General features: G+C 54.0%; 1 protein-coding gene across 1 annotated transcript in view; it reads left to right on the forward strand.

Annotated features, from left to right (window-relative positions):
- The first annotated feature begins 5,012 nt into the window (after positions 1 to 5,012).
- The window catches only part of pld3 (phospholipase D family member 3), a 38,769-nt gene continuing 30,437 nt past the window's right edge, over positions 5,013 to 13,344 (forward strand). Inside the window, exons 1-2 of the mRNA XM_072490324.1 lie at positions 5,013 to 5,182; positions 13,134 to 13,201. Of these exons, the coding sequence (XP_072346425.1) occupies positions 13,175 to 13,201 (27 nt within the window). The 5' untranslated portion in view covers positions 5,013 to 5,182; positions 13,134 to 13,174. The remainder of the gene's footprint in view (positions 5,183 to 13,133; positions 13,202 to 13,344) is intronic.

The following is a 13,344-nucleotide window of genomic DNA, read 5'->3' on the forward strand; positions in this document are numbered from 1 at the left end:
TTCAGATCAGTAGTTTTGTTTTGCCACTTGGGGACTTGGAACCTGCGGGTGCAAATGGAGCTAAGATACAGATCAGCCGAGACTTAAAGTGAGTGGGGGAATAGACTCGAGGGGCTGATTGGCCTCTTCCTCATAGGTGAACGGAGATGTGTGGGACTTGTGAATCGAGTGGGCACGCTGAGGCGTGGAGAGGGAATGAGGAAGGGGAAGTGATGGAGGTTGAAGGGCAGTGTGCGTGCTGTGAATCGAGGGAGGAATTGGTGGCTGTGTGATGTTAGAGTGTGGTGTGAGCCATGGATGTGGTGTGAGAAATGGCGGTAATGCGCGACTGAGAGGTTCCGCGTGCTGGTGCAATTGTATCACAGAATCCCTACATTCGGCCTCTCGGGTCTGCACCGACCCTCCGAAAGAGCATCCTACCCAGGTCCACTCCCCCCGCCCTATCCCCATAATTCCATAACCTAACCCGCACATCCCTGAATAGTAAGGGGCAATTTTATCACGGCCAATCCACCTAACCTGCACATCTTTGGACTGTGGGAGGAATCCGGAGCACCCGGAGGAAAGCCACGCACACACGGGGAGGACGTGCAGACTCCGCACAGACAGTGACCCGAGACCGGAATCCAACCCGGGCCCCTGACGCTGTGTGGCAGCAGTGCTAACCACTGTGCCGCCGTGCCACCTTACAGTGACTATAAGACCATTAGACTATTAGACGGAGGAGCGGAATCGAGTCTGCTCTGCCACTCAATGAGATCATGACTGTTCTGACAATCCTCAACTTCACTTTCCCGCCTTATCCCCATAGCCCTGTCTCAGCCTTGAACACACTGAACGACCCAGCCTCGACAGCTCTCTGTGGTAAAGAATTCCACAGATTCACTCCCCTCTGAGGGAAGAAATCCCTCCTCATCCCTGTCTGAAATGGGCAATCCTCCTCACTCGGAGACGGTGCCCTCTGGTCCTAGACTCTCCCACAAGTGAAGAATGAGTTGGAGGGGGATTCTACAGAGAGTGGAGGAGTTGGCGAAAGGGATTTAGTCACGAGAGAGACAGAGCGATGAAGAACTGGACTCACCCTTGTTGCTCCTGTGGGAGGGTTGCAGCAGGTCCTGGGGGCTTAACCGACGCTAAGGCCACTGACCATCCTCACTCAGCCTGTTTACCACCTCTGTCAGTGGCCTTGATGAAGGTCCCTGGCGAGGGGGAGGGGGAAGAGTCACAGCTGCCTCCTTCCCTCCCGACCTTTGCGACCCACGCTGGCCGACCTTCTCGACCCACGCTGGCCGACCTTCGCGACCCACGCTGGCCGACCTTCGCGACCCACGCTGGCCGACCTTCGCGACCCACGCTGGCCGACCTTCGCGACCCACGCTGGCCGACCTTCGCGACCCACGCTGGCCGACCTTCGGGACTCACGCTGGCCGACCTTCGGGACCCACGCTGGTCGACCTTCGGGACCCACGCTGGCCGACCTTCGGGACCCACGCTGGCCGACCTTCGCGACCCACGCTGGTCGACCTTCGCGACCCACGCTGGCCGACCTTCGCGACCCACGCCGGCCGACCTTCGCGACCCACGCCGGCCGACCTTCGCGACCCACGCTGGCCGACCTTCGCGACCCACGCTGGCCGACCTTCGCGACCCACGCTGGCCGACCTTCGCGACCCACCATTTTCTCTTACCTTGTTTGCTGCTGACAAAAATGGAGGAAATGGTTTTGGGTCCCTTTGGCCCTCGTACACGCTCCTCCAATGGAACCTGTTGGATGGAGGTGAAGCCTTCCAGTGTCGGAAAGTATGGAGTCTCCATCTGTCCAAAGTTAAGCTCCACACCACAATTGTGGCACAGAACATGCGGAAATGAGGCTCTGTCAGCGAGACTGTGTTTTCCCAATCTTAAATGGGACACCCAGACCCTGACCATTCTTGGAATAAGAGACTCCTGTTGCTAAATGTTGCTCTCGTTCGTTGGCTCTGAATATGGCGGTCAATATGGTCGCTTTCCTTAATTCTAATTACGTTTTGCTCCAGAGTCGCCAGGTATCTCTCGATACCGCCACAAGGTTCAAACCGAATACTGATCAAAGACTTGATACACCAGTTAGTTAGTTCAAAGTCAAATGCTTATTTATTTACTCACACAGTTAAATATACTCATGCACAAATACTACAGACTAAACTATCACTACTGCTAAAGCCTATACTTAGCTTCGGGTGCCCACTCAGTCAGAGGAACAATGGCCGTTGTTCGGTTCTGAGGCTGCTGGGGTGGAACTGGTACAGAATAACAGCTAAGGACGTCTGTCTGGTAGCGTGCGTTGACCTTGGACTTGCTTGTTTCTGGTGCAGCTGGTGGACGGGTCTCTCCTCGGCGAGAGAGAACGATTCTCTCTTGGGGGCTCCTTCTTATACCCAAAGGGGCTTCGCTCTTTTGGGCGGGCCTTGATCAATTGGGCCATTTCTCGATCATTCCTATCGATTTCATCCAATAAAGGGGTGGGTGCCCTGATGGCCGGGCGTGTCCTAGGTGGCCGTTGGCCTGCTTTGTTTCGGTCTCCTCTGGCGTCGGGGTGTCTACCTTGGCATCGGTTACTCAAATGTTACACTTTTGTTCCCGGAGATGGGCCATTAGTATGCTGATGGGCCTACAGTTTTGGTCTGGGAGCTGCGGCTCCAATAGGCAGACAAACCCTGAACCTGCTTACTTTCTCAGTCTTGTCCATTTTCCCTGCAATCTTTGCAAAGTGTCCATTTTGTAATCGGGAAGTGGCCGTCCCAGATGGCGACAGCTCCACTTCATCAGCATCAAAGTTCAGAAAGCAACCAATCACATCATTCTCCCCAAACTTTTTGCAGGCGGCTTTTAACAATGCTGGCTACAAGCGGCCTTCAAAAAGGCTGCGAGCATATAAAACAATGTGGCCGCACTGGGCATGTGTGCCTGCTCATGGGTGCGCATACGCAAAACTCCGAGCATGCGCAGTGTGGCTGCATTTGTTTATCTGCTCGCAGCCTTTTTGAAGGTCCCAGCAGCCGTCATTGCTAGCCGGCTGTTGCGCGCGGATTTGCGCGATCGGGAGCGCCGTGACGGACGGCTCCGCGACCCTCCCGACACCCGCCCATGACCCACCCGCAGGTCGCGCCCCCGATTTTGAAAATGCCTGCCTTAAGAAGTTAAAAAATTCTGTCAAACGGCTTTATTAAGCAACACATCAGCCGTTACACCGCGTGAAGGCCGAGGAGAGGCGATTCCCGATACTGTGAGAATTCCCCAAGTCCGAGGACTACACAGCTTGGGGAGGGTGATGGGGTGGGGGAGGGGAGGGGTTTAATAAAAGCGAGGGGAGTCCGACGACTAAACAAAAGAAGACATTTATTTATAAGAACGTACTATCTACATGGGGCCTGGTTATACCTCACCGGGCCCTCCCTCTCTCTCTCTCTCTCTCTCTCTCGGTCCGTTGCCTTTTATACAACATGGTTATCAGCCCCGCAGTTAGCCGGGGAGCCCCTACAATTGACCGGCCCTCTGTGTTCCATTATGGAGGAAGGGAAGCGCCGATTGGAATGGGCCCAATCTGTGTGGGTACTGCCCCAAAAAAGCAGGCCTTCAGAGAAGGCCCCAAAATACCGAGGGGGGAGAGTTTTAAACCCCCAATAAACGGGGTGAGTTAACATGGGAAATGTTTGAAGGAAAAAGACAGACGTTTACATGGCAGACAGGGCCTTCATTTTGACATCTCACCTGATACTGCACTGGAGCACGGGCCTTGCTATTTGTTGTGCTGAGGCCTTCAAGTGGGCTTTGAACCCAGAACCTTGCGATTCGAAGAGCAGAGTGCCTACCAACTGAGCCTCAGCTGGGTCTTTTTTGAATAGATCTTTCAAAGAGCCAGTGCAAGTCCCAGGCCTCGGCCTTTAACAGATGCTTGGTAACTGGGTCAGCCTGCCTCCGTTCACACTGACTTATTAGGGACTTTTTGGCTGTTCAGCAATGTACCTTTCAGATTGATGCACAGATTGTGCCCTGGCATTAGAGGCCTTGTCGAACTTATGGCCATATGACGTACAGAGCGATCCTGTCTTTCAGCTGGGGTTTCTTCGGTGGACATCAAATCCACTGGTCCGAACAAGGGGGAGGGAAAGGGGGAGGGGATTCTCTGCCACCGCGCGCGCCCCACCCAGGGACCCGGGTTCGATTCCGGCATTGGGTGACTGTCTGTGTGGAGTTTGCACTTTCTCCCCGTGTCTGCGTGGGTTTCCTCCGGGTGCTCCGGTTTCCTCCCGCAGTCCAAAGATGCGCAGGTTAGGTGGATGGGCCGTGATAAGTTGCCCTTAGTCTCCAGGTCGGGGGAATGGGCCGAGGTAGCTTAGGTCAGCTTTTTTCAAACTTTTTTTCCCGGCACCCACTTTTACCAAGCAGCCGACCTTCTCGACCCACGCCGGCCGATATTCGTGACCCACCCGCGGGTCGCAACCCTGAGTTTGAAAAGGGCTGGCCTCTTTCGGAGGGTCAGTGCAGATGGGCCGAATGGCCTCCTCCTGCACTATCAGGATTCTATGATTCTATGAGGGGCCCAAATGGAGTACCTCTTTGAATTGTTGTGTGGGAGCCCTCCCCAATAACCTGCACAACATTTATTCCCTCAGTTAACTTTGCAAATGAAACAAAAACCCCACACACATATGAGCTGGTCATAATTTCAGGGCAGTGTGTGGGATCTCACTATGCGTACATTAGCTGGCAGGTTGCGACAGTCACTTCACGCATCGAAAGTGTTGCAAATCGCCTGCCAGGCACTTTGGGCTCTGTCCAGAGCGATGTGGAAAGTTCTGGTACAAATGCAAGTGCTAGTTCCTCCCTTTGACATGAAGGTTTTCGGCTGCAGGGTGCGGGGGGGGGGGGGGGATTACTGGATGGAGGGGTGGGGCGGGATTGCTGGCAGCCGAGAGTCACGTGATGTCGCTGTCAGCTTTTTGTAACTTGAGCTAGCCGCGCACACTCACGGGACTGAGAGTTCATCCTGTGACAGAAGAGTGTGGGGCGGAAAGAGAGAAGGAAAGAGGGAGAGAGAGGGAGGCTGTGAATCGAGCAGGCCTGACTGAGACAAACACAGGCACCCGCACACACACAGGAATAACTCCAAGCCACAACGTTCATCTTGATCCCGGCATCCGTGAGTAATGGATTTGTTTGCTGTCTCTCTCTCTCTCTCTCTCTCTACCTCTCTATCTCTATCTCTCTTTGTCACGCTCTCTCTGTGTCTCTCTCTATCTCTATCTCTCTCTGTCTCGCTCTCTCTACCTCTATCTCTCTCTGTCTCACTCTCTCTACCTCTCTATCTCTATCTCTCTCTGTCTCTCTCGCTCTCTCTACCTCTCTATCTCTATCTCTCTCTGTCTCTCTCTCTCTACCTCTCTATCTCTATCTCTGTCTGTCTCTCTCTACCTCTCTATCTCTATCTCTCTCTGTCTCTCTCTCTCTACCTCTCTATCTCTATCTCTGTCTGTCTCTCTCTACCTCTCAATCTCTATCTCTGTCTGTCTCTCACTACCTCTCTATCTCTATCTCTCTCTGTCTCTCTACCTCTCTGTCTCTCTCTATCTCTATCTGTCTCTCTCTCTCTCTCTCTCTCTAACTCTCTATCTCTCTCTGTCTCTCACTCCCTCTACCTCTCTATCTCTCTCTCTCTCTCTCTCTACCTCACTATCTCTCTCTGTCTCTCTCTCTCTCTATCTCTATCTCTCTCTGTCTCTCACTCCCTCTACCTCTATCTCTATCTCTCTCTCTCTCTACCTCTCTATCTCTCTCTGTCTCTCTCTCTCTCTATCTCTATCTCTCTCTCTCTACCTCTCTATCTCTCTCTGTCTCTCTCTCTCTCTATCTCTCTCTGTCTCTCTCTCTATCTCTCTCTCTCTGTCTCTCTCTCTCTGTATCTTTATCTCTGTCTCTCTCTCTCTCTACCTCTCTATTTCTATCTCTGTCTCTCTCTCTACCTCTCTATCTCTATCTCTCTCTGTCACTCTCTCTGTGTGTCTCTCTCTATCTCTATCTCTCTCTGTCTCTCTCTCTATCTCTCTCTCTCTGTCTCTCTCTCTCTATATCTTTATCTCTCTCTCTCTCTCTCTACCTCTCTATTTCTATCTCTCTCTCTCTACCTCTTTATTTCTATCTCTGTCTCTCTCTCTACCTCTCTATCTCTATCTCTCTTTGTCACGCTCTCTCTGTGTCTCTCTCTATCTCTATCTCTCTCTGTCTCGCTCTCTCTACCTCTATCTCTCTCTGTCTCACTCTCTCTACCTCTCTATCTCTATCTCTCTCTGTCTCTCTCGCTCTCTCTACCTCTCTATCTCTATCTCTCTCTGTCTCTCTCTCTCTACCTCTCTATCTCTATCTCTGTCTGTCTCTCTCTACCTCTCTATCTCTATCTCTCTCTGTCTCTCTCTCTCTACCTCTCTATCTCTATCTCTGTCTGTCTCTCTCTACCTCTCAATCTCTATCTCTGTCTGTCTCTCACTACCTCTCTATCTCTATCTCTCTCTGTCTCTCTACCTCTCTGTCTCTCTCTATCTCTATCTGTCTCTCTCTCTCTCTCTCTCTCTATCTCTCTCTGTCTATCTCTATCTCTCTCTCTCTCTGTCTCTCTCTCTCTCTGTCTCTCTCTCTCTCTATCTGTCTCTCTGTCTCTCTATCTTTCTCTGTCTATCTCTCTCTGTCTCTCTCTCTCTGTCTCTCTCTCTTTCCAGGCTGCGTTGCCGTGGGGATGTTTCCGGGATTCTGTAGCCAGGAATTCATTCATTAGTCCCGGAGTTGTGGTACTTTTCCAGTGCAGGTAGACCCCCCCCCCCCCCCCCGCTTGGGCCGATGGTGCCGCATCGAAGGACCGGTCGTACCAAGTTATTACGGTCTGGAAAGCATTGCTGAAGGGGTTGTGGAGGCAGATTCCGTAGCAGAGGGGGAAATTGGATATATAGCTTAAAGGCTAATGGGTGGGGGTGGGTGGTGGGGGTGGGGGGGGGGGTGGGGTGGGGGGTGGGGGGGGTGGGGGGGTGGGGTGGGGGGGTGGGGGGGTAGGGGGTGGGTGGGGTGGGGAGTGGGGGGGGACTGATTGGGTCAGTATTTCAAAGGGACAACATTGGCAAATGGGCCGAATGGCTTCCTTCGGTGCCGGATTATTACCCTCTGATTCTGGGTGCTTGTGGTACCCCTACAAACCCGTCTGTGTGCGTGGCACTCAAAACCTTCAGTCTGGGCCGAGCAGAGTTAAACACGCTACAGTGGCGGGCAGTCAGGCTGCCCACCTTCCATGTGTCTGTCTTGCCTCGGATCGCACACCAGTGCCAATGTACCAGCCAACGTTTGTACCCGAGAGCGGGTCAGCGTCTCTGGGCATAGCTTCCACGGCGTCGCGAAGGACGTGCATGCGGGAACAATGACAAATTGGACTGATACAGTTCCTGGCGGTGAAACCGCGTCCCAGCAGGCTTTGCGACGGTCGGAGTGAATCCAATCGCAAGTCACACGTCCACCTCAAAAAGGGCGCATCTGCGGGTGGAGTTCTGCCTCACAGGGGGGAGAGGGTGATGAATTTGACAGCCTCTGGCACCTTGTCAGAGGCGCTGCCACGTGACAACAGTTGGGCATAACCGGCCTCGAGCCCAGGGCGTCACCATCCCCACTGGGAAATATACCGGCCGTTCCTTCCCTGTCCCTGGGTCAAAATCCTGGGAAACCCTCTCTAACAGCACGGCGGGTGTACCCACGCCAAGTGGAGCGCAGCGTCTCGAGAAGGCGGCCCACCACCAACTTCCGACGGGCAATTAGGGATGGGCAGTAAATGCTGGGCCGGGCCCAGCGACACCCACATCCCCGAAAGGAATTTTAAAATAAAGAGCCGACAGCAGTCAGCTCCGTTTCCGTTGATTTATGGATGAGATATCAAACCGAGGCCTGATCTATCTTGATGTATAACATCCCATTGAACTCTGTGAAGGAGAGCAGGCAACATCTCCTCCAGTGTCCTGGCTGAGATGGACAGATTTTTAATCGGTTTTAAGGGAAACTAGGATCAAGGGGATAAGGTGGGGAAGTGGTGTTGAGGATTATCGCATCAGATCAGCCTTGATCCCATTGAATGGCGGAGCAGACTCGATGGGCCGAATGGCCTACTTCCGCTCCTACGTCTTATGGGCCTGAAACATTGGGGCGCCCCGTGAATGTGAAAGGTGCCATGAGAATTCAGGACAATTTCCCCCCTGGTCTATTAATCAGGCCCGTTATCCGCAGGGAGCGTGACTGGTGCCAAACACAGGGAGGGATGGCTAGTGTCGGCCAGCTGTGCAGAGGATATTTGGCGTTGCTGCCAAAGCTCCATTCACTCCCAGCGTCATCCCAGCCGCCAACCAGGCCCGGAAGCTCCCTTGAACCGGCAGACGCCTCAAGACCCCGTCCGAGAGTCGGCGAATCGGGCGATGCTGCACTCCCTCAAGGCGCTGCGCCGGGCCTCAGGCAGCGGCAGCGTCTCCAGCCGCCCGCGCGGAGGCCAACGTGCTGAAGGCCCCGTACTTCAGGCCTTTAAAGGGAGGGCAGAAAGAGGCCCTTTGGCCTGTCATTTCTGTGCCAGCTCCCTTGCAGGAGCAATTCGCCGAGTGCCACCCCCCTTCCCGCCTTTCCCCCACAGCCCCTGCAAGTGTTTTGCTGTGCAGATTTATATAAGGACCATATTGTCAGGGGGAAGCCATCGGAAACAAAGGGCATGTTTAATGATGTCCTCGGTGAACTCTCTCTCCGGGTGGGGTGGCAAAGGTTCCCGCCGATCATACTTCAGTGGTTTAGTCAGCTGTGCGACGGAAACTCGCAGCACTTGTTGGCGGTTTGGAGGGGGGGGCCAGTAGAGTTTCTATAAGACAGCCGATGCGTTTTGCAAACGTTCGCACAGTCGACTCAAGTTCCTCTTTTTCAATCAGAACCGCAGCGAGATAATTTGCTGACGGTGGGAGGGGGGGGAAGTGGAGCAACGTCCCTGTCCTCGGAGTGGCGGGGGGGGGGGCGCTGGTGGGGGTGGGCGGCGGGGAGGGGCGCTGGTGGGGGTGGGCGGCGGGGGGTCTGGTAGCTGCCCCCAGGGTCAGTGTCATGACCATTTGTCCTGAAGCTGGGGCTGGGAGCAGCCCCAGCTGGTAGATGAGTCAGCCCTGAGGGTTGAGCAACTCTTTCAGAGCTGGAGGCGAGTTTCTTTTTTAATCAGGCTTACGGCACATTTCTCGCCTGAAGTCCACCAATTGCGATTTCCCAATAAGCTTCCCCTTCCAACGGCAGAGGCCAATGACTGAACCCACCGTTGGCTCCTGCGGGGTGGGGGTGGGGGGGGGGTACCGTTTCCTGCGGTGTTCCATGGGGATGATTGGGAGTGGGGTCACAAAATGGCCACCGGTGGTCACAGGTCGCTGCACGGTAACCACGGTAACGGGAGAGGGGGGACTGAGAAATATCGAGGGCAGTTACTAGAATAACCGTAAAGGAGGAACAACAACTAATAAACACCCAAATCGTGCAAGAGGAAGGAAAATTAAATATAATTTCTCTCATCGCTAGTCATTCCAGTCACTGCCGGGCCTGACCCGTCACTGAAGGCCTCAAACCCGGCGGACTCTTCTCCCTCCAGAGCTCGCCCACAAAGCCACCAAGATGAGTCAGACAGACAAAGCCAGCAGCCCCTGTCATCTTCACAGGCCGGATCCAAGACTGGCGGCACAGTGGTTAGCGCTGCTGCCTCACAGCACCGGGGACCTGGGTTCGATTCCGGCTCCAGGTGACTGCCTGTGAGAGTTTGCACCTTCGCCCCGTGTCTGCCTGGGTTTCCTCCGGGTGCTCCGGTTTCCTCCCACGGTCCAAAGATGCGCAGGTTATGCGGATTGGCCGTGCTAAATTGCCCCATGGTGTCCAAAGATGTGCAGGTTGGGTAGGGTTACGGAGATAGGGTAGGGGGAGTGGGTGCTCTTTCAGAGGGTCGGTGCAGACTCTATAGGCCAAATGGCCTCCTCCTGCAGCGTAGGGATTCTAAGACTTATGGCTGGCCATCGCGATGCAGATTCATGAGGGTGTTCTCTGTCTTGTCTGCTCCAGCCACCCTGCCAGCCCCACACCAGAGTGTGGGGGGGGGGGGGGGGACTCCAAACATCGGGGCCATGGACCAAAGTAGAGTCAGACAGGGAAGAGCTTCGCTCCTTCAAACAATTGAGTTACGGCCTCACGCACGCTATTTACACAGGAAAGGCGGAATCATTCGGCTGCTAAAATTACATACAGGTCCCTGTAAAAAATGTACAGCACTCTCCCATTCAATGTTTCCCCCCTCTCCCCAACCCGGCGCATGCTCCCCCAGTTATTGAGGCCCCTTGGCCTGTGAGAAACCAAGTCCCGTGGCCAGACAGAAGATATGGGCAAGTGTGCCACACAATGCCCAGAAATGGTGGTCGCTCAGGACACTGGGACTAGACTCATGGAGTCATCCCTTCCCCACATACGTTTGACTTGCAAACGGGACCGAGCTCTGAATTCTATTGGATTCCATTCAATATGCAACGCGCCTTCCCCATCGTGATCATTCCTTCGTTGTGGTCAAATCACTCGGTCACTCAGTGAGAGGGAGGGCTGCACTGTCAGAGGTGCTGCCCCTCGGGTGAGCTACTGAAACAAGGCCTCTTTTGGGCGATCCCATGGCTGATATTTCGAAAGAGAACGGGCAAGTTCTGCCCCGATTCCTGTCTGCTATTTTTCCCCTCGACTAAAGTCAGACGAAAACAGAAGATCCCAGAAATGTTCAGGGGGTCAGGCGGCATTTGTGAAGAGAGAGGGAGAGAGGCAGAATTAACCCTTCATGTCTTTGACCGTACGCCAGATCTGGGAAAGGTTTGAGATGCGATGGGTTTTGAGCAAGGGGAATGGGCGGGACAAGGACAAAAGGAAGGCCTGTGATAGGGTGGAAGAGGGGAGAGATTGAATGACGGAAGAGTTAGTCTCTCCAGGGACAAAGGGAATGGGGACGGGGCAAGAAGAGAAATGAAGGGACTGCTTTGCGGAACACCTCCGCTCAGTCCACGGACCCGACGGCGGTGACCTGCCACTGTGATCCTCCACTTGGCGCTGACATCTCTGTCCTCGGCCTGCTGCTGTCTGATTGGACAAAACAGAAACAAAGAGAAGGAAACAAAATGGAGGATAGAGTTTCACAGAATTTACAGTGCAGAAGGAGGCCATTCGGCCCATCGAGTCTGCACCGGCTCTTGGAAAGAGCACCCTACCCAAGTCAACACCTCCACCCTATCCCCATAACCCAGTAACCCCACCCAACACGAAGGGCAATTTTGGACACTAAGGGCAATTTATCATGGCCAATCCACCTAACCTGCACATCTTTGGACTGTGGGAGGAAACCGGAGCACCCGGAGGAAACCCACGCACACACGGGGAGGATGTGCAGACTCCGCACAGGCAGTGACCCAAGCCGGAATCGAACCTGGGACCCTGGAGCTGTGAAGCAATTGTGCTATCCACAATGCTACCGTGCTGCCCCAGTTTCTGGCCTGAAATTGTTGAACTCAATGTTGCGTCCAGAAGGCTGCAAGGTGACCCATTTGAAGATGGGTTGGTGTGCCCGTAGCTTGACTGGAAGAGGGCAGCAGGCCGAGGGCAGGGATGTCAGCGCAAGAGCAAGGAGGAGAATTAAAATGGCCGCCCTCTGGATGCTGGAGGCCGTGCTTGTGGACTGAGCAGAGTTTTATTGCTCTGTTTGAGACGCTCACAGCTTTGTGCTCCTCCATTGTACAATCATAAATACGGGGCTGGATTTTCCATTGGCTGACGTTGGAATCAGGAAACGCGATTGGGCGTAGAATCGGTTTTGACGCCAAAATCGTCCCCCCCCCCCCAGGTGCCCTCTGGCCCCAGCCGACCCATCAGCGGGTTGGGCGTGTTCCAGCGCACCCAGTGCCAATTGGCTGGGATGAGTGTGGGTGGGGGGTGCAGTGTGTACATGCGGCTGCAGCTTGTCAGCCTCTCGAGTGTCAATCATGGACCCGGCAAATCCCGCACCGTTTCCCATTGGAATCGATTGCGTTCTACGTGGCGCCGGTGCGAGCCCCTCTCCGGTCGCCGAATCGGTCCAGGTGCGGCGCCAGCTTTGCTGTCGTGGAAGTCCGCAAATCCTGCTCCAGCGTTAACACTTCGTCTCAGCAAGGGAGAATCCCGGCGCCCAGTTCAGTTGCCATTGCACCATCTCAGCCCTCCCCCACTCAAAGTAGAGAGCCTTTGCTTCTATCAGTTCAAAGTCAGCAAGAACTAATGCGGAAGAGTGGGATTCTCTCTCAAACGCCCACCCATTTTCTCTTTCCGAATCATTAATCACCTTCCCTTCCAGGATCGCCACTGTGTAAAAATATTCTTCCTCACATTCTGCCTGGATCTTTCATCCATAACTGTGATGAACGGTTACTGTATTACTGTACCCTTATCATCATGTAAGGTGATGTCCCCTTTAAGACCGGGCTTGGAACCCTGGGGGACTCCGCCTCCGGCACCGCCCACCTGAGAGCCGTATATAAGGGGGCGCCTTGTGGGGGGCACCCAGTAAGCACCCGTCTCGGCACCAGGCTAGTTCTTAGCTTATTAAAACCTGCTGTGCCGTTTTACTCTAGCGTCGTTATTGAGGGTACAACAATAACCTTAAATCTGTGTCCATTGTACCATCAGCCAGTGGCCTTGCTACCTTATCAAAACCTGCTATTATCTCGTACACCTCTATTAGTTCTCCCCTCAACCTCCTACCAAGGTGAGGAAGCCAAGCAGATTTGACAATGGAAATTGGACGGTCGCTCGAGAGAATTAAAGCTGCAGGGTTGGTCCACATTGGGGGGGGGGATTGGTCAATTGCACGCAGTTTGGCAGCCACGGCCCTGAGAAGTAAAGGGCCCCTGGGAGACACAGAATGGGGGACGGAGGAAGGGGGAGGTTTGGGAGGCGCAATGGGATCAGGTCTTCACTCCTGCCCAAATGAATCGGATCAGCGGTCCCCCCGCTAAGTCAATGAGAGATTCATCGCTGTCCTAACTTCACAACGTTCCTGTCTGCAGGTGTACGGCTGGATCTCACTCCAGGCTCGGGGGAGAGAAACATGAAGCTCCAACTGATACATCAGAAGGTAACTCGACAGAGCGAGAGTGCACAATGAGTTGGGGAACAGGTTTCCGGGTGTATATTCACACTGTAGGGTGTCTGTGCAATGGTGTGTGAGGTAGTGTGTGAGAGTGAATGAGTGTGAATGACTGAGTGAGTGTTTGTGCA

Source organism: Scyliorhinus torazame, chromosome 25, assembly GCF_047496885.1.
Source record: "Scyliorhinus torazame isolate Kashiwa2021f chromosome 25, sScyTor2.1, whole genome shotgun sequence".
Lineage (NCBI taxonomy): Eukaryota > Metazoa > Chordata > Chondrichthyes > Carcharhiniformes > Scyliorhinidae > Scyliorhinus > Scyliorhinus torazame.